The 21,025-nt window shown below is 51.7% G+C and overlaps 1 protein-coding gene across 2 annotated transcripts in view; it reads left to right on the plus strand.

Annotated features, from left to right (window-relative positions):
* WSCD2 (WSC domain containing 2) overlaps positions 1–21,025 on the plus strand; it is a 114,670-nt gene that overhangs the window by 67,719 nt on the left and 25,926 nt on the right. Inside the window, exons 3-4 of one of the 2 annotated variants that reach the window (XM_059408606.1) lie at positions 5,987–6,101; positions 10,124–10,308. The exons of the other annotated variant lie outside the window; for it this stretch is intronic. Of the exons in view, the coding sequence (XP_059264589.1) occupies positions 5,987–6,101; positions 10,124–10,308 (300 nt within the window). The remainder of the gene's footprint in view (positions 1–5,986; positions 6,102–10,123; positions 10,309–21,025) is intronic. 2 annotated transcript variants of the gene reach the window in all.

The raw sequence follows: 21,025 nt of genomic DNA on the forward strand, positions 1-21,025 counted from the left end.
CAGGCAAGTAAAACGAAAAATTTTTATGTTCAAAAAATAACTTGGTCCTGATTATCAAAATCACACGTGCTCATTGTAGAAAACTTAAAATGTGTAGGAAGAGAGAAGAAAATACAGATCAAAAAAAAAAAAAAAGTAAAGAAAAAGAAAATACAGATCATCTGCCTGCAACCACCGTCTATCCTCGGTGTCTTGCCGGTCTCTTTCCTTCCCGTGTGTATTGACAAAGCACATCTTGTATTTAGATAGCATTGTGTCTTGCTTTCCCCCATGCTAACACCTTTTTTTGTGGTCAGAATTCTTCTGTGATGAGCCTAAATCATTTCTGGTTTGAAAAAGGAATGGACAGTGTCTGGAGAATTGTTTAGAACAGCATTAGGGAAGGGTGGGGGCCAGGGGATCTGGCATCCTAAGGGAGGGATCCCGTTCAGCCATTGGAGTGTATCATGACTGCCTTCCTGGAGGAAGAGACTATTGAGCTGAGTCTGTGGTATCTGTAGCCTTTTGACCAAAGTGAAAGATGCATCTCTTGTGCCTGGTACACAGAAGCCTGGGTACAAGCAGAAAATTTTATTCTCTGCACTAGGAAACACAGACAGCACTGGAGTGGTCATATTGAAGGATGGAGAATTCAGGATGGCAGAGAAAATAACTCCTGAGCCTCTGCTCTGTGCCAAGCCTGGTGCCAAGGCTCAGTGTATAGGTTAATACTACTTACTTTAACAACACCCCTTTGTATTCCTGTTCTAGCACGGCTATAACAGAACAGCAGGAATTAGGTGGTTTAAAGCAACAGAAATGTATTCTCTTGCGGTTCAGGAGGCCAGAAGTTCAAAATCAAGTTGTCAGCAGGGGCGTGCACTCTTTAAGACACCAAGAGAGAACCCGTTCCATGCCTTTCTCCTGGCTTCTGGCATCACCAGCAACCGTTGACGGTCCTTGGCTTGCATCTGCAGAACTCCTGCCTCTGCCTCTTTTCATATGCCTTCGCCTTGTGGCTCTGTGTCCTCAGATGGCCATCTTTTTATAAGGACACCAGTCCTATCGACTGCTGTGCCATCACTTTGATATGCGCTCGTACCTTAATGAATCACATTTGCAATGACCCTGTTTCCAAATAAGGTCACATCCTTAAGTTCTGAGTGTAGGACCTCAGCCTGTCTTTTTTGGGGGGTGGGGGGAGAGGAGTGGAACACAATTCAACCCATCCCCTCCCCCACTTTCTTTTTCCCACTTTCCAGGCAGGGTAATGATATATCCAGGAGCTCAGACTGAAACCCAAATCTGGTTGACCCCACAGCTGGTTTTCTTCCCACACTCTGTAATCCCTCCCGGTTTGTGGAATCTACTCACGGATAGTAAAGAAAAGGAATACAGATCTGTTCGTGTTTAGTTATCCTTTTAACAAATTACCTTTATTGAAGAGAGCAAAATTTCTTGAAAAGGAAGATTAATTGAAGCAAAAGGAAAAAAGGAAAGGAAAGCGGGGAGGGGAACCCACAGTGGGGAGGGCTCTGTTCCAGCTGCCTGCATTCCCCCCGGGCTCCCCACTCCGTGGTGCCCGTGCCGGAGATAAATAGTCCAGCTGGGGCGACTCTGCCGTTTCAGCAATATTTGAACAGATGCAGAGATGAGCTGATAGATGGTGTGAACTCGGCCATTTATCCCCCCTCAAGTTGCCTGTGATTTTGCCTGAGTTTTACACACCTGGCGTCCCCCCTCGTCTTGGACACATCGTGCCACCACAGCAAGATTTGAAGGCAGGGCGCTGGGGAAATTGCTGAGGCGGGTTGGCGGGGGAACCGCAGTGATGAGGTCAGCAGGTGGCTGACGCCGGGGCCGGATGATGGCTGTGCTGACCGGGGGTCCGCGGGGAAAGACGCTCTAGAATCGCCCAGGCCAGGGAGGAAACATTCAGAATTTGTTTCCTAACCCACAGAGTTCAGCCGTTCCATCAGGTCAGAGTGTGTAACACACCCATGTTTCTCCAGGGCATTCATGAGGGACCATGTATCTCCCCCCCACCCCCCACCCCCACCTTGTTTGAGCACCTGTTGTGTGAGACCTTGCAGCCTGATGTCTGGCCGGATGGGAGGGATGGAGAGGAGGTAGCACAGCACTTAAAAGTGCAGGTTTTGGGACAGATGGACATAAGCTCAAATCCCAGCTCTCTTCTAAGGGGTCCTCTCTCTCCCAGCATCGCCAGGGTGGTTTCTCTGTTGGGGACAGAGATGTCCTCCTCCCAGGCTGAGACTCACCATGGTACACATCCAGGGGCATGGAACAGACAGGCCTGGGCATGGGTTTAGTCTGGACCCTCAGAGCTGGGTGGATTCAGGCCCTTTGGCTTGAGTATTAACATGTAAATCAGTGTCACTTTGGGGGCAAGGAACAAAAACCCACCTTGAACCAGCTTAAGCTAAAGAGGAAAATGCATTGTGTCTTGTCACCCAACTGCAGAAGGGACTGGAGTTTTCAAAGGAGTGATGTGTGCCCTGTCTCTCTGTGGCTCTCCTCTCTGCTTGCCTCCATGGGTTTCATCCTCCTAAACAGGCTGACTTTGGTCCCAGGGATCATGTCTCTTGGTTGCTCTGGGTTTACAGACTTGCCAATGTCATTAACCCAAGGGAAACAGATTTCTTTCTCCCAGCTTTGATCTGCAAGAATCCAGAGTCTAGACCATGTGCTCTTCCCTGGAGCAATCAGGCAATCACTGGCTGGTGGGAGGGGCAACATAATTGGCCCTGCCAAGGTCAGGGGCGGGTAAGGTCTATTAGGAGAAAAAAAAAAAACAGAAGAGGTATTGCTTTGAAGGTGTGAACGATATCATGACAGCCCCCCACCCCCATTCACTCCAAAGTGGACACGTGTATACACACATGTACTCTGACTGTTGTTACTCTGATGATCAAAATTGCATCGAGCACAGATCCACTGTCCCGCATAGAGCAAAATGCCCCTACCTCCACCCTTAGGTGAGACCACCCGAAGCCATAGCACATCTCATTTCAAGCCCAGCAGATCCAGGAGCATTTGCAATTTTCCCCATCAGGTCTATGTGGCTCTTGGTGACCCTGGACCAATGGAAGCAGATCCTCCCCACAAATAAAACATTTGGAGGACAGACTCGGGCTTAAGTTTTAAGGGTGTAGGAAGTTGAGATAGAAGCCGTAGCTTCTAATTCTGTTTAGAAAAGAGGAGAAACAGAAGTAATGTGGTGACGGGTCAGAACAGACACAATATGCCAAAACTCAGACTCGCTTCTAAGGCAGGAAGGTGTCATTGTCATTAGGATCAGCTTCCTCATCTGTAAAATCGGTTAATAAGCATGGGAGGGTGTGAATGTAAAAAAAAATAATGCTAAGCAAAATGAGCCAGAGAAAGACATTCCGTATGATTTCACTCCTATCCGGACTTCCTGAAACGAAACAGATGAGCAAATGGAGGGGAGAAGGAGAGGGAGAAAAACCAAGAAACCCAACTCCTAACTCTAGAGAACAAACTGATGGTGACCAGAAGGGACGTGGGAGGGGGACTGGGGGAAATAGGGGATGGGAGGAAGAGGACACTCACCATGATGAGTGAGTAACGTACAGAGTTATCGAATTGCTGTATAGTGCGCCTGAAACTAATATAACACTATACGCTAACTTACTGGAATGAAAACTTTAAAAATTTTAAACATTCTTTTTTTAGGTTTTATTTGTCAGAGAGAGAGATAGAGAGTGTACAAGCAGGTGAAGCAGTAGACGGAGAAGGAACGTGGGACTCGATCGCAGGACCCTGGGATCATGACCAGAGCCAAAGGCAGATGCTTAACTGACTGAGCCACCCAGGCGCCCCAAAACCTTAACAATTTTTAAACTAAAAGGAATGGTCCATAGTAGACAGCATGCGGTAGGTGCTCAATCCATGGTCCCACACACAGTCTTTTGATCTGATAACAAAGAACTCACGCTGTCAAAATAACCTTTTCCCCCTTCCTCTCTCCCTCTTCCTACTCCCCATTTGTCCCATTCCTGTCCCCACGCCTGTCCTATTCCTTCTACAATCCGTCCCAGAACACTATGTCCTCTACCAAACTATTGAGCTGAAGCTCTTCCTCCCAGCTCCGGTGCGAACAGCACCCCAGACCAGGACCCCCTCTGTGACAGGAAAGACACCATAGAACAAACATGGGGACAGGAGGGGGCTTCTCCACAACTGTCCCGGTCTGATGGGCCTGCTGCAGGGAAACGATCTTTCTATTCAAGCTGGACTCTTCTTAGCCAACCACATCACCGCTGTCTTAGAAAAGAAATTCAGGGGTGTCTGGGTGGCTCAGTGGGTTAAAGCCTCCGCCTTCAGGTCAGGTCATGATCTCAGGGTCCTGGGATCAAGCCCCGCATCGGGCTCTCTGCTCAGCTGGGAGGCTGCTTCCCCTCCTCTCTCTGCCTGCCTCTCTGCCTACCTGTGATCTCTGTCAAATAAATAACTAAATAAAATCTTAAAAAAAAAAAAAAAAAGAAAGAAAGAAATTCAGAGTGATGAGGACGAGGCCCGTTTCCAGCAGTGCTGACAAATTCTGCACTTAGCAGGCTGGCCCCAAGGGACTCGGCTGCTCAGCAAGAGCCTGTGCCCTCTGCTCAAGCCCATTCTCCACCACGAGCGAGGGGGGTGCCAGCCCACAGCTGAAAGAGAAGCAGGCCTGCCAGGGAAAGTGACCCAGCGACATGTCATCTTGTCCTGTCATCCTCGGTGAGGGCTGGTGGCATCCTCCCGTTACTTGCACATGGACTAGTGGAAAGAGCCATGATCTGGGGCTCCCATAGATACGGACTGAAATCTTTGTCCTGCCACCACTGAGCCTCAAATTTTAGGCCAGCCATTGGACCTTTCTGGGCCTCTGCTGAGTCATCAGAGAGCATGAACCTGCCAGCACTCCCCACTTCACCTGGGTCCTTGCAAGGTTCTCTGGATTCTAGAAATAAGCAGGGGTTCAGGACATGCACCGGGGCCCACCCTTGCTCCACAAGTACCAGCTGTGTTTCCTTGGGCAAGTGACTTCACCCCTCTGGGCCTCCGTTTCCTCTTCTGTATAGCGTGGGAACATTAGCACTTGGAAGATCATCGTAAGGTTTCAGCGAGACTGTCTGTGTAAACCACTTAGCAAAGCACACGTCCCAGTCCCAAGAACATACAGGGAAAGACCATTTTATAAACTGTGAAGTGTGGTCTTGATGTGCAAGAATGACTATTTACCGTGAAGTACAAAAGCACATTGGTTTTCAAACATCATTTAAAATTTTTCTTTGGATGAGAGCACTCACCCTGGCCCACGTGCGGGTACACTGTGAAGTACCTGCAGGCGCTGTGAATGGCAGATCGTGTTGCACTCATTTGACCTTCACGCCTGTTACACTCAAGACACTATGGTAGAAACATTTATGCAGATCGTTCCGTTTTGACCTTACTGGTAGTGTTTTCATCCCCACAGTGAAGAACAGTAGACCTTAGAGAGGGACCCTGGCCCAGACTCACTAGGCCACTGCCCGGAAGTAACCGAACTGGGAAGCCTTTGAGGCTGTCCTTTGAGCTTTCCCAGCCCACATGTGCAAGGAAAAGTAAGTATCTCGAGGCAGCTTGTAGAAATGAGAACACGCTATCAGCTGTTTCAGACTCTTCCGAGCTGTCTCCATTTGGGTCTCTGCTTGGTCACTGGAGAATGACCCTGGCTTGGCTCTCTGGGCGTCTACTGGTTGTCGCCAGTGGAGTCCAAGGGCTTGCTCCTTACCCTGGCCGCAGAAGAGTCCCTTCTTCCTGTTTTGGCCTCCGCTGCCCTTCAGGGTCACGGTCTGCCAGCCCACGTGACTTTCAGTCTCTTGTTTCTGCTTTTCTGTTGGGAAGGAGGAACGGACCAGTACCGAGGGCCACCAGTTGCCACTCCTTTGCAAATCCTTTTCGGCTTTGTGCCCAGCCAGATCTGACTTTTCTCTTCTCCCCAAAGCCAAGTACATCGGCTGCTACCTGGATGACACCCAGAGCCGGGCCCTGCGAGGTGTGTCCTTTTTCGACTACAAGAAGATGACCATCTTCCGTTGCCAGGACAACTGCGCAGAACGGTAGGGCCCTGATGTCCCTCGCTCCATTCATTCCAGACTCCCTCCTTCGGCCGTGTTCTTTGCTCTTCCCCAAAAGGCACGGTGGAGGGTGAGCACGTGGTCACCAGGGACGTATGATGCCGGGGGTGGGGGTGTGTGTATGCTGTGCGCCTGCGTGTATGCAAATGAGCCGGACCGTTGGGTTGTTGTTTTTTTTTAATTATTATTTATTTGACAGAGATCAGAAGTAGGCAGAGAGGCAGGCAGAGAGGAGGCAGAGAGGAGGAAGCAGGCCCCCCGCCGAGCAGAGAGCCCGATGCCGGGCTCGATCCCAGGACCCTGAGATCATGACCCCAGCCGAAGGCAGAGGATTAACCCACTGAGCCACCCAGGCGCCCCCCGACCGTTGGTTTGTGGGAGTTTCTGGTCGCGTAGTTTGACCCCGTGCCTCGGTGTGAGTTTGTGTGTACAGCGTTCGGGTGCGTACAGCGGCCTAGGTTCGGAAGCCTCACGCGCATGCGCCATGATCTTTAAGTAATGGTTGTTGTGTGCGCAGGAGACTTTGTGAATCTGTGTGCAAGGCTCCAAACCTGTGCGCGTGTGCGGGAGAAGCTCACAGATGTGACTCGGTGAGCCGGAGGCTTGTAGGACACCCATGGGACATCTCACACGTAGAAACACACCTGTACCCACAGTGATTTCCAGTTGCAGTAAGTGATGTTCCTGATGGGGACATATACTGAGGGAGGCAGTGGACTTCCCAAAGGTGGAGGAGGTCCCACAGGACTGGCAAGTGGGGATGGGGACCTCAGCTTGTGCCTGGGCCCTGGCATTGCCACCTTAGCCTGGGGGTGACTTGGGAAGGGGCTGCTAGCTTGCCTACCTTCAGACTCTCTCTGGCTAGCTCTAAGGTCACAGATTCTGATGGACCTCAGCTGCATGGCTGTCCTAGAAATGAGCAGGAGGGTGGCTGAGGGACTCCTCCCTTTGTGCTTGATGAGGGTGTCCCTTTATAATCAGCTCCCTGAGCCCAGGGCCCTCTCCATCTTGGGAAAGATGCGGAGCCCTTGAGGATGTACCAAACTGTGGGGAGACAGAGGTGAATTCTGCAGAGTTCATGGCCCCCATGGAGTCATGCCTTGATGGGAAGATAGGCAGGTACACCAAAAAGGGCCTTGTAGCGGGATGAGGGTTCAGATGGCATAAATTGCAGACCGTGGAAATGCAGAAGAGCCCCCAGCCTGCCTCAGCCGTCAGGAAAGACTCAGAGGAGGTGACTACCAAGGTGAGCTTCAGAGTGAGTCAGATGAACTCACGAAATCCGTTTGAGTTCAACAAATATTTATTGCTGCCCGTGTGTGTGTCCGGGTGCTGGAGACACAGCAATGAGTCAGCCACAGCCCTGCCCTCTGGGGGCTCCCCAGCTAGTTGGGAAGACGGAAGCAGGCACAGGCTAGGGGAATAGAAGAGCAGTATGTTATCTGTGCTGGGCATTTGTTCCGTGCCAGACACGGTTCTCAGCACTTTGCAAATATTAACTCTTAAACTCCTTCCCCTCCCACAAAATCCCTAAGAGGCTGATGAGGAAACCAGACTATGGGGACATCAAGTATGAGGGGTGCTGGGCTGCATGTGCTACCCAGGCATGTGCTTGCAAAGGCTGAGGGAATGGGGAGCTCAGGAAGTTACAGAGGTGAGATCTTGAACCAGGTTTTGAAGGATGAATAGGAGTTTTCTAGGGAGTAGGACAGAAAGAGCAGCATACTCAAAGACCAGAACTCCTGAAACATCCTCAACACCAAGCCTCCTCAGGTAGGCTGGATGGGGATGCACAGGGAGTCCCAATGGGGAGCTGTCAGGAGAGAGGGGAAGCTGTAGGGCTGGCTGACGCCTGCTGATGTGTGGCCTTGAATGCCATTTGAAGTATCTGGATTGGCCACTGGCAAGGGGGAGCTGCTGGAGGCTGTTAATTGGGGGATTGATTTACATTCATTCCACAAATATTTGTTAAACACTTAGCATACACCAGGTGTTGAGAATGAAGGGGTAGTTTGGGGGGGAATACAGGGTGGCAGGGAGCAGATCATCTAGGACAGGGGTCCTCGGCCTGGAGTGAATATCTCCATCACCCAGGCTCTTGTAAAAATAGATGGCTGGACTCCATTCCCACTTTCTGGTTTGGTAGGTTTGGGCCGGGGTGGGGGAGAGGGGGCGGAAGGCGACCAGAATTTGCGTTTTTCCTGAGTTCTGAGACAGAGATCATATGGATTCTGTGGGTCCCGGGCCCACAGCTGGAGTACCACTCCTCAAAATTTCATACAAAGCGGCATGTTAGAATCACAGGGCCAATTAAATTGGACTCTGTGGAAGCGGGAGCCAGGTGTGGTGTTTAAAAAATGTTCCCCAGGTGATCCTAATGGCTGTCCATGTTAAAGAACCACTGATCGGAGGATTTGTAGGCTGAGCCAAGCCGTCTGGAAGCTTATCTGCCTGCAGTGGAAGCTGGGGGTGGGGCAGGGGAGGGGGCGTTGGGGCAGTAGAGAGGTGTGATCTGTTTGAATTCTGGAAAGATCTTTCTGTCGAAGGCCACAGCGGGCACATCAAGATTAACTGTCTGAGGTCCTCCCAGGGACCCTAAGGATAGCAAGGCCGACTCTGTTTCCCTTCCTGTATTAGTTTTCCTTCACTGGGCCACAAATTATCCCCAAATTTAGCGTCTTAAGCCAACAAACATTATCATCTCCCAGAGTTTCTGGGTGCCAGAAACTACAGCCTGGGAGTGGGGTTAGCCAGGTGCTTCTGCCTCAGTGACTCTATGACCTTGTAGTCAAGGGGGGCAGCGACTGCAGCCATTTGAGGGCACAGACGGGACTTGAAAATCCCCCTCTGAGACAGGTGCTCCCAGCTGGTGGCTGTATCCTCCCAGGGCAGCTGTCCCCCGCCCTCCCTGCTGTGAGCCATCCCAGGGAGAGGGCTAGGAGGAAGCTACTGCTTGTTCTAGAATTGTGACACCCCCTAAAAGTGGTTCTCCCCCGCCTTGGGTTCCTTCCATCAGTGGATCTAGTTATACGAGAGGGGCTCAGGGTACCCCAGAACCAGGGCTTCAGAAAGACAGCAGTTCTGAGAAAGACAGGAGCAAGGCAGGCTGGCCCAGCCCCAGGATGCTGGGGATAGGCACCAAGGTACCCATTGGCTGCACCTGTCCAGGTGAACGTGTGGAGCAGAGGTTAGCACATGCCACACGGGTAGTGGGGGTATGTGGAGGCTTGAGTCTGCGTGGGTCAATCTGTCCAGCTGCCCACGGGCATCCAGGTTGAAGATGTGAACTGACCGCTCCCCTTGGAGCCACCATGCATGGCCAGGGTCCCTGCAGGCTGAGCCTTCCTGGTTCTGGAGAACACCTCACTGGCAAGGGGGCTGAGCAGGACTTGTCCCAAGCCTCTCCCTCCGTCCCCACCCCTGCAGCCAGAGCAGGCCATGCCTTTCTGTTTATAGAATGGGTGTCCACTGAGAGTCCTTTTTAGGAAACAATCTGATGGCTACAGAGAGAAAAAAAAAAAAAAAGTTGAAAACCTTGCAGTGCCTGGATTTTTTTTTTTTTTTTTTTTTTTTAGAGGAAGGAATTTTTCCTTGGCTGGCTATGTGACCTTGATTTTGCCGTCTTCCAAGGGGATACAAGAGTCCCTGCCTCCCCCTTTCATTCCAACTCTTCTCAAGGGACCTGGAGGCATCATTCCTGGGGGACATTTCCTGGAATAAAGGGGCTGGACTCTGGAGATAGAATTAGTGCCTGGCACTAGACGGGAGGAGCAAGAGGGTGGGTTGGGATGGACGGACCCCAGGCTTGGAGGCGTGTGTGTGTGTGTGTGTGTGTGTGTGTGTGACATGTATAAAGTCAGGAGGACACTTGTGGCCACGTGGGTAGGTGTATGGGGATGAAGGCAGGGGGTGGTCCTGGGGGTCCTGGGCCCGGGAGACCTCCCATCCCCCGAGTCTCCTGGCCCCTGGGGTCCGCACGGTATCCTGACTGCAGCCTTCCCCAGGGGTTACCTGTATGCCGGGCTGGAGTTCGGAGCCGAGTGCTACTGCGGCCACAAGATCCAGGCGACAAACGTGAGCGAGGCCGAGTGTGACATGGGATGTAAGGGCGAGCGTGGCAGCATGTGCGGTGGCGCCAACCGCCTCTCCGTGTACCGGCTGCAGCTGGCCCAGGAGTCTGCACGCAGGTGTACGTGAGTCGGCCCTGCCCCTCTCCGTGGCTGTGCTGCTCCCTGCCCTGCGCCTTCCTTGGCTCCCCAGCACCCCCACGGGCCTGCCCTGCCCCAGCTTCCACCACAGTCCTTGCAGAATCCTCTGCTCCAGCTTCTCCAAACGTTTCCCCCCTGTCGGTGACCTCTCCCTCCCACACCGAGCTGTCCCCTGTGCCAGCCACGTCCCCCTTTCTCCCCTGTCTTCCTCCTTGACAAAGTGAGCCTTCCTGATTTCCTGAGAGCCTATTGTCTGTATTGATGATGCGGGCGAGGGAGATGACTATGACCATGGCAAGAGCGGACATTTGGTCCTTTTTAAGTGCCTTATGTGGAGTAGCCCATCCTCACAGTGACCCTGCAAGTAGGCACTGTTCTCCTCTGACTCCCATCTGATGACCAGGAAATTGAGGGTCGTGTCACCTAAGCCGCAGAGGATTTAAACCAACTCTGCAGCCTGTGTCTTTAATGCTCCCATTGAGACAATTTCTTGCATGTCGATGCTTCATTCTTGTTGGAAAAACCCTCCCTTTCCACGTGGAGGGAGGGAGACAAGCAGGAGAGTGTGGGCGCTAGCCAGTCTTCTGCTGACATCTTCGCATTGTCCCCTGCTCTGGGTGCTTCCTAACAGTTATGTCTGTTTAGCAAGAATCTGCCGTGTGCTAGGGGCTATGCCAAGCCTGCTGCAGACCCGATTTCTTATCCCTTCCCTATAGCTTCTCCAGGCGGTTACCAGTGTTAATTCCCATTTTATAGTGGGGAAACTGAGGCTCGCTGAGTTTAAGTAAACCTGCCAAGGTCACCCCGGCTATTTAAAGGTGACCCACAAACTTGGGAAAATGGCTAAGGGCCTGTACAAAAGATGGAGGGCTGCGTTTTTCCCCCATTACCCTTCTGATGCGGTCCCAAGGCAGGGTCAGGAACCCACAACTGCACCTCTGACCCCTGGGCCAGTGCTTCCCAGATCTGAATGCGCCTGTGAACCCTATGGAAATGTTGTTAGCATGCAGATTCTGTTTCAGCAGGTCAGGGTGAGATTTTGCATTTCTGAGGAGGCTCCCAGCTGATGCTAGGCTGCTGGGCCAGGGACCACACTTTGAATAATAAGGCCTCAGACCTCAGCGGGGGACTCACCCAGCTCAGAACAGGGGCCTGCCCACGTGGGCAGGTTTGCCTGTCTTCCACAGGGCCAGTGCTGTTGTTTATAAAAACTCATTGTTGGTTTGCCTGATAATGCGTTCTGTCTCCCAAATCCCGTGCTTTTGAAGCCTCTGCTCGAGCTTTGCGCTACAGGATGGTCGAGGGTGCTGCCAGTTTCCAACGGTGCTGACTGCTGCAAACAGTGGCAACATCGATGGCCCCAGAGTCACCCCAGGTCACCTGGGGCTGAAGTTCTGGCTGGCAGCGGGCACAGGCAGTGTGTGACATCCAGGCTGGAGAATGTCCACACGGCAAGGCTCTGGTTTGGTCGTTAGTGTAATGAGGTCTTAATTTGATGGCAGATTTACCATCCTCAAGCAGATCCCTTTATGCCAATATTTATGTTATTTTGATGGCGACTTTGACTATCTGGCGAGGTGGCGTTAGAGTTGTGGGTGTTTGGCGAGAAAGCTGTTGCCATTACAGCATCCTAGTGCGTGAGAAAGAGCTGGGTCACCGAATTAGGCCATGTCGGTCGTTAGCCAGAAAGCAGCCAGACCTCCTTTTGGTTAATGTTCAGATTGGCTGGATAATCTGGACATATTCTGCCCCTCCTCCCCAACTCCTGACATTCTCTCTCTCTCTTACACACACACACACACACACACACACACACACACAATTACTGTGACCACCTGATAGGAAGAACAGTATCACAGGCCATCAAAGACTTTTCAGTCAGCTGAAATACACAAGCCGCAGCATGCAAAGACCCTCGATTCTGTATGACAGGGTGTGTCCTGCCCTTGTAGCAGCAGGAGGTCTGGGTGGTTGCTGGAGTCAGCCCCCAGGGGCTGGCAGGGATGCCGCTGCCTCCTCTCAGCTTACCCGCCTCCTGCAGCAGCAAAATTACCCAGGATGGCATTTTATTCCACCTGAGAAAGGAGTCTTTGGGGTTGATGTCCAAGAAGGGAACACAAGTCGTGTCTACAGAGGATGGTGTCCTGGAGTCTCTCAGTCCAACACATTGTTCCGAAACATCACTCTACAAGGTCTGCAGCTTGGGTACCTTCAACGAAAGCATCCGGAAGAAAACCGAAGCCTTATTAACCTCAAGATTGACACAAGAATGGAAATGGCTTGGATAAGGGGATGGGTGGTTGATGATATGCCAGATTGAGATTCCTGGTGGGCTCCCAGTTGGCAACATGGTGTCTGGAGAGAGCATGGGGACCATTCATTGAGGCAAAATGCTTGAGGGGCATGCACGTGGATTAGGCATAGAAGATGAGTGGAGAATGAAGCACAGTCCCTGTCCTCCGGGAGCTCACTGTCCAGTGGAGAAACAGACGCAGTTCCAGGGGTGGTATGTGTTGGGGGATCGCAAGGGCCCTGTCAGTGGGAACCAAGGGAGCAACATTTGAGCTGAATCTCATTCCAAGGAGATTTCTAGATGAAAGGGAGAGCCCTGTATTCCAACCACGAGCAAAAGGTACAGGGTCAGCAAAGGTCCTATGTTGAGTACCCTGTTGGAAGCACCTTCCTTGCTTATGTCCCCTTTTATAGCTTTAGGGACTGAAGCCTGGAGAGCATAAGTGGCTGAGTTGAATGGCCATAGAGGGAGGCTTCACAGAAGGGAGCTATTTGATTAGGGCCTGAAAAGATGCATAGGATTTTTCTTGGTGTAGGAGAGGGGGATATCCAGACTCAAGTTGCAAAGGGGTGGGAGAGAAATGTAGGCAGAAGAAATTAGTGTGCAAATGTCTGAAGGTGGCTTCAGGAAATGGTGTTGCAAAGGGGTGGGAGAGAAATGTAGGCAGAAGAAATTAGTGTGCAAATGTCTGAAGGTGGCTTCAGGAAATGGTGAGCAAGCATGATTTTCCAAAGGCCACGGTGCTTCCTAGGGACGGGAAGCACCCCTCTGACTCCTAGTTTGGGTGCTCTGGGTCCCTTGACATCTTGTATTGGATTCTGGACCTCAGCTTCTCTCTTTTGGGAGAATTCCTTGGATTTACAACCCTTGGTAAAGCACATTACCTCCACTTTCCAACTTCTGATCTGTCCTTCTGCCCCCTTTGCTGACTCCAAGCAAAACAGAATTGCCAGTGTCTTTGCTCTAACCCAGTGTACCTTTGGCTTCCCATTTCTGGTTCTGATTTATACATTTGTGTACAAATGAATCAGAATGGGAGGCCTTCCAAGTTACTGGCTCACAACACTAGTCAGGGAAATGAGAAAATGCACCAGGAAACAGGTATGGTAGAAACCAGACTCCATTTGTATAGTCATTAGTTCATATTAACAGTGTATCCTAATTGTGTTTCCCTGAGCAGTGGCACAGAATTCTTAATGACTAGAAAGATCTAAAGGAGGCTTGTTATCTTTGAGCTCCACTCTGGTGGGACATACGCCTTGCATAGGGAGGCAGCCTATGTGTTCCTGGGTGATGGAATGCTCCTTTAGTAGCAAGAGCATTAAGAGGTTGGCAGAGCAAATGTCTGGAGGCGCCCTGCTATTCTTCCTTAGCACAGACTCTCAGGCACATGGACTCTTTGCTCTTGTTACAAAAGAAGTGAGAAATGGACTTCCTTCTTGGTTGGATTAAATTTTTCACAGAAGTTTGCTAAATGTGTCAGCAAGCATAGCTCTCCTCCCAGGGGCAGACCTGCTGGTGATTTGAGAGCATTACGGCTTTATGGGATGTTGCAAGAAATTCCATTTACCTGGAAGATTCTTGCCAAGATACGTGTTACATGGATTCTTAGAAGTATATTGGACCTGTTCTGTACATATAGGACCCACTGGGTGGCTGTCCATGGTGCTGACCTCCCATTAGTTCTACCTGAAACCCCCGGGACTGCCGACAGACTAGCTTCTCCCAGGACTCAGCACATTTTCTTCTTGTTTTTTGTTTGTTTGTTTGTTTTTTGTCTTGGTGTAAGTATTATGAAGTTATTACTATAGTGGAAGTATTACATGATCATGGGAAAAAAATAGATCCTTGACTTAGGGTTCACAATTTACATAGTGTATTTTGTGCACTGTGAGTTTTGGCAATTTGTTGTCTTTGAAAGTTAGAAGGAGAGTTTTTTGTCTGTGCTTGTGTTATGCTCATTAATAACTCCATTCCAGCCATTTCTGCCAAGGAGAGCCACAGATGATCGTGGAAAGTCCCAGTGGCTGGAGGGACCATCCCTAGCTCCTCCTTTGCCAGTTCTGGAGCTCTCTCCCCTTTGATATGTTCCCAGGACCCCTGAATTTTATAATTTATATGAGTCTTCAGGAATTCTGCTGTGTAGGGTCAAGGAGATGATAGCTAGGGATGCCTGGGTGGCTCAGTCTGTTCAGCGTCTGCCTTCGGTTCAGGTCATGATCCCAGGATCCTGGGATCGAGTTCCACATTGTGCTCCTTGCTCGGCGGGGAGCCTGCTTCCTTCTCTGCTTGCCTTTCCCTGTGCTTGTGTTCTTTCTCTGTCTCTCTCTGACAAATAAATAAATAAACATCTTTAAAAAAAAAAAAGATGATAGCTAGAAAAATTTTCTTTTACAACATGATGGGGAATACTTGGTTTGCTTTTATCCCCTTAGAAAGTCCACAAAGACTATGATAGAGACATTGTAGGTCTTGAACTGAGGTGGACAGGGTTTCTTTTCCAGGTTTCTCACTTACCTGGCGTGTTGCCTTTGATCAGGCTGCTGACTCTCTGAGCCTTGAGTGCCCCATCGGTAAAATGGGGACAATTCCAGCCTTTAAAGATGGCTGTGACCGCCAAGGGAGATAAAGTCAAGCAAGCACCTAGCTCAGTGTTCTTGAGCAGTTGTAATGCCCCTTTCTTCCTGAAATGAAAACTTCTCAATGTACTCTAAGCAGCACCCAATTCATGCTCTCTGAATTTGCAACAGCCTGCTGGAGCCTTTGGTGATGGCTAAAAATAGCTGGCTTGAATTCTCGGACAGTTAGGCTCTTTGTGTAATTCAATCTCTCTCTGATTATAGGTAGCCGTTAACAGCTCCCAGCTCACTGCCTTCCCTCCTCACTGGCATCTTTAATGCAGTATAGCCTGGCCTAATTACCCAGGGGGTGGTGGCCTCTTTCAAACCGAGGGGAACTCTTCCACACCTGCCTTTAAGCTGACGCCTGGTGACATTTACCTCATTTTTGTGAAGCCCCAGAACAAAGAGATGATAGGACTTCAGAGACACTTGCAGCTGGTTCCAGGCTGTTCTTCTTCTGCCCCCAGCAAAGGGAGTTGCCAAACAGTTGCTCTGCTTACCTCTTGCTAGTAAAAGCCTCAAGCTGCCGAGGTCAGGTACCATCCCCGCTGGCCCGGCAATGAAGAGCTGACATTATCAGAATGTGGGCCATGGGCTTTTGTGATTCCCGGCCCCCTGCTGTGGGGCCTGAGAGGGTTTCTGGGAAATTCAGGGGGCTGGTGTGGGGTCTCTGGAGCCCCCAGCCATGTGCGAATAGGGCAGGCCTCCCGTGGAATGGCAGAGGGGTAGAAAACCAAGAGGAGATGTCAAGCAGGATGGGGGTCACATCCCAGCTCTGTTCCCTGCTAGCTGTGTGACCTGGAAAAGCAACTGAATTCTCATTATGCCTCAGGGTCCCCACCTGTGAAACCAGGTAACAGTCTGGCCGACATTATAGGTACGGTACGTGTAACACACAACACTGGTGACATAGAGCCAGCAGCTAATGTTCCATTGGCTTTAGTGTCGGTCAGGAGGAAGACCCTACCCAGGGTCACTGCCATTGTCCAGAGGCTGGGTCTGGCTCAACTCCCTGAGCACCATTCCCACACACTGTGGCCTAGGGAGAGCAATGGCCCTGAACTCCATGTGGGATTTCCCCTGTGGATTAAAAAGTCTTCAAGATCCGGGGCACCTGGGTGGCTCAGTGGGTTAAGCCGCTGCCTTCGGCTCAGGTCATGATCTCAGGGTCCTGGGATCGAGTCCCGCATCGGGCTCTCTGCTCAGCTGGGAGCCTGCTTCCCTCTCTCTCTCTCTCTGCCTGCCTCTCTGCCTACTTGTGATCTCTGTCAAATAAATTTAAAAAAAAAATTAAAAAAAAAAAAAGTCTTCAAGATCCAAAGCCATTTCAAGTTGGGTTCCCCCAGAGGCCAGGATGTGACCCTTGGTTTGTTGGGGAAGCCAGCTGCAGGTGCACCTGTAGAGGGAAGAAGGGGTGAGACAAGGAAGGGAGGAAGCCCTTACAAGGTCTTTTACAAAGCAGATCTCACCACTGAGGACAGCTGAAGCTTAATCCCACTGGGGAGCTTTGGGAGATGGGGGTGAACATGCTTCAGAGGTGTCCCACCAAAGGGACAAGCAGCTGCGGTGTTTACCCTCCCACATTCCCCCATCATGGGCTGAGGGGGGGGTCCGAGGGAGAGGAGCTCCCTGGTAGGTCCAGTCCATTCCTCACTGGTTCAAAGACCCAGTCCTGGGTGTTTGTGGTTGATCATTGTCCACCTGTCTCAGGATAGGGAGTGCCAGGGGCTCGTTAATGGGGCACAGACAGTGGCTCCTTTGTAGGATCTGGACACCCTTCCCATATCATGGATGAGCAAAGGAGAAAGGAGCAGGGAGTCCTGGTTAGGTCTCAGGCACCGTAAATATGATCACACGGACTTCCACCTTCACTGTGCGGCGCTAATAGGATCCCTGTTTATTTCCTCAGGAAACCGAGGCTCGGGAGGGGAAGACCCCTGCCCGAGGACACACAGCTTAGTCAATATCTGGCCCAGGTCTGCCTTAACTGTAAATCATTTCCCTTTCTTCGACACCAGGGATTTTTGCAAACAGGAAGGCTTCTCCTGATTGCCGTGGAAATGCAAAATTCTTTCTATCAAAGAAGAGTGTCAGGAAGGTCAAGGGACCTGGGTTTGGCCCCTTCTTCATTTGCAGATGTAAGTAGTGAGAGGGCCACTCACCGCTGATGGGGAGAACTGGGCGGAAGAGTTAAAGGTCTTGGCCACCATGGATATTCACGTTCCGATCGCCAAACCATGAAGGAGAGCAAGCTGCTGAGAGAAGTGGCCTCCAAGGCATGCTTCCCAGATCCCTGGGAGCCCTGCCTTTCTGCCGGACATCAGGAAGCCCCCAGTGACCAGGTAGGACTGGAGGAAGACCCCACATCCCACAGGTCAGCTGTGCCTGGACCCACCTTCCCACCCCTGGTCCCCTCCTTCCCCAACCCTAGTGCACACCTTGCCCAAAGAGAGACTCAGAACAGTGCCCTCCTGATTCCATCCTGGCTCGTTCATCCTTGGAAAACCTCGCCACATTTGCCGTTCAGAGAATTCAGCTCAGCCGTCCTCTGAAGCTGGGAGGGTCAGGGACTCATTAGCAGATGCTTAAAGGTCAAAGGGAGACAACCTGCGTGGAGCTGGGCTGACAGAGTCTTCCCACCCCTTCCCGCCCTCGGAGTCTGCCTGCCTGAAGACGGTGTCCAGGCCAGCCGGAAGAAGTCACGCAGAGAGATGGTGGGGAAGAGATTCAACTACTTCACCTGCTTTTCTGTTTAAGCCTAAGGCCGGGTGACAAGGAGACGGGTGTCCACACCTTCCCCTGCCCCTTCCACCCTACTTCCCGCTCACCAGACTTCTGCATCGCTGTCTCTGTGTCCTCCACCCAGCATCCGTGCCTCCATTTTAGAGATGAGAATGTAAAGGCCCCAAAATTGCCCAGGGGCAAACATCGTGGAAGGGCGGAGCTGCCTGTGTGGCAGGTGGAGACTCCAAGTTCCAGGGGAGAGAAGCAAAGTGAGCACCAGAGCTCGTGTGTGCTGACCACTGGGTTTCCGCTCCCAGACCAGGCAGCTCGTCCCCAGCCTGTCGGTTCCAGGGAGGAACTGCGGCTTCCGGGCGTGGGGCCAGACTGGACAGACCCTGAGTCAGGGCTGAGCACCTCGAGGCCCCTGCAGATACATGCTGGTGTGGGCCCGTCAGCAGTTGGACCCCCAGATGCAGGTATTGGGCTTGGGGTGATGGAAAGCTGAGCATTTGGCCCTGGGGGTGGGTCCTGGTGTGTGTGGGCTCATGGCCCCATGACCTTAGTTACTCCAAGTCACGTCTGCAAGAGGATGCAGGGGTGACTCCTAGCGGGGCGACCCCAGAGACCACTGTGGGTGGGTGCCTGCACCCACGTGCCCACGGGCAGACCCACACTGCTGTCCAGAGATCTATACATCAGGTCCTGTGATACGCAGGACCCAGACAGATACCAGTAGTGCCCAGCTGTGAGCTCCAGTGAGGATAGTCCCCATACTCTCAGCATCCTGGGGAAAGACACCACTCAGGCTGGGCTCAGTAGAGGGACCCGCCCCCTCCTAATCTTTCTCTTGCATGGTGCACTGCGGAAACCCATATCGGCTGGAACCTAGGTGCAGGCTCTTCAGGGATTTTTGAGAAATGCCCAACCGCTGGTGGCATTGAGCCTGTCTGGTGGGAGGCTGGCTGATGTTCCGCCTGGCCCTCCTCTAGGAGACAAGGAGCCCTCTTCTTGGGTACATGGTTGCCGGGCAGCCCAGAGAGATCACCTAGGGTTATGTCTCCACCCCACAGTAGGGGTGCCACGCCCAGCCGCAGCCACGCACAGATGCCCACATAGACAGACTCTCATGGCCAGGTTCACAGTCTTAGTGCTTAGCATCCACACGCCTGAACAAGTTAATTTGTACTCACTTTGCCACAATCAGGTACACACACACTTCCTCCTTGTCACACACAGTATGCACACCTGTCCCACCTCCCACACACTTCACTACAATCAGGCCACAGTTAACCTCATGGCTGTCTCCTCTTGCCTCACTGATGCAGAGACATGTTCTCACCCCACATGTGCCCCAACACGCTTGACGCCTTCTAACACACTCTGTCTTTCCCCATACAGTCTCAAGGGAGTGGCAGGGGCACTTAGGAAGGAAGCTCCTAGAGGGGAAGAGGTGGTGAGCTTCAGAACTTTACAGTACACCCCGGCCTGCCCCCCACCCGGAATGGTCCTCCCTGAGCCTCAGCCCTGGAATGATCTCCCAGAGCAGCCCTCCCAGCCTCAACCGTGACCCAGGTGGCTATAGGATGGTCTCTTGAATAGAATCTCATGGGAAAGAGGAAGATTAACAATTTGAGGATTTTATTTATTTATTTGGCAGACAGAGACCCCAAGTAGGCAGAGAGGCAGGCGTGGGGGAGGGGGAAGCAGGCTCCCTACTGAGCAGAGAGCCTGATGTGAGGCTCAATCCCAGGACCCTGGGATCATGACCTGAGCCAAAGGCTGAGGCCTTAATCCACTGAGCCACCCAGGCACCCCAAGGTTAACAATTCAAATCTGGTTTTGGAAACTCAGGGTCAAGAGTTTTTCTTGGTACTTAAAGAAAATCTGACTCCAGTGTCAAGATAACCTCAGAGCGATGGCCTTGACTTTGTGAAGGATTCATGGTCAAAGTGGAGTGAGTGTAAAGGGCAGGAGAGGCAAAACGAGTGTCACAGTGTTTTACAAAGGCTAATAATATGAGGCTCGGATGTGGCTTCTTAAAGAAGAACAGCCCAGAGTGTGAGGCCTTGGAGCTTAGATATTCCTGGGTTCAGAATCCAGAAGCCACTCCTCGTCAGCTGTGTGACCTTGGGCAAGTCACTCTCCCTCTCTGAGCTTCCATTTCCCCTTCTATATAATGGGGAGAATGAGACCTTTCTTGTAGGGAAGAGGTATTTACCCAGTGGCTAGCACCCAGCCAGGACAAGGTGTCTCGCTTCGATTCCAGAATCCGCTCTGCCTCTTCGATGTTGACTGACTTGTGTCAAGTGGTTTCAGCTCTCTGAGCCTTGTTCCTGCATCCGTACGAAGGGGAAAGTGTACGCCACCAGAGTGATGGTCATGTTCACCAAGTCTATGAGTGGGAGCAGCTAAGCTTGGTTCCCCCAGACAGCCATGTGGCTGGTACGCGGGAACCACGGCGATCCCAGCCATATCCCAATATTCCTCGAAGCCCCCAATCATCATAACTGCATTATTCTTATTGGAAGAAGCTGGAACTTGGAAGGCAGAGCAACCTGGCTTCATATCACTCTGTCGTTGGACCACTTGGTAATGCTGGAAGGCAGAGAGTCCTTGAGTTTCCGGCTCCGCATCCAAAAGTGGGGGGAGCCCCAGCATCTACCCCAGGGGCTGCTGTGAAGAGAGGCCAGGCACCCAGCATGGGGGGTGGGGGTCAAACAGCCGGAGGGAGAGTTGAAGAGAGAAGGCAAGCTCCCCTCTTTCTGGAAACCAGGCAGTGTCTCTCTGGCCTGACCCAAGTGGGCTTCCAGATGGAGTTTTCTGGTTAATGAGGGTCCACACACCTGTGTTCGGTGTTTTACCTTGTAGCCGTGAGTCTTTAGCTCCAATGCCTGACTCCTTTCCCAGGCCTCACCTTCGATGGCACATTCTCTGAGCATCGTCAAATCTTCCTGGGGGTGACTGATTTCTGGGGCTCCCCTGTGAGCACCCTGGGCCACGGGATGGGACCCTAGTGGTATTTGGGGTGTGACAGTGCCTTACTTGAGGGGGCGTGGAATG

Source organism: Mustela nigripes, chromosome 8 (assembly GCF_022355385.1).
Source record: "Mustela nigripes isolate SB6536 chromosome 8, MUSNIG.SB6536, whole genome shotgun sequence".
In the NCBI taxonomy this organism is placed as follows: domain Eukaryota; kingdom Metazoa; phylum Chordata; class Mammalia; order Carnivora; family Mustelidae; genus Mustela; species Mustela nigripes.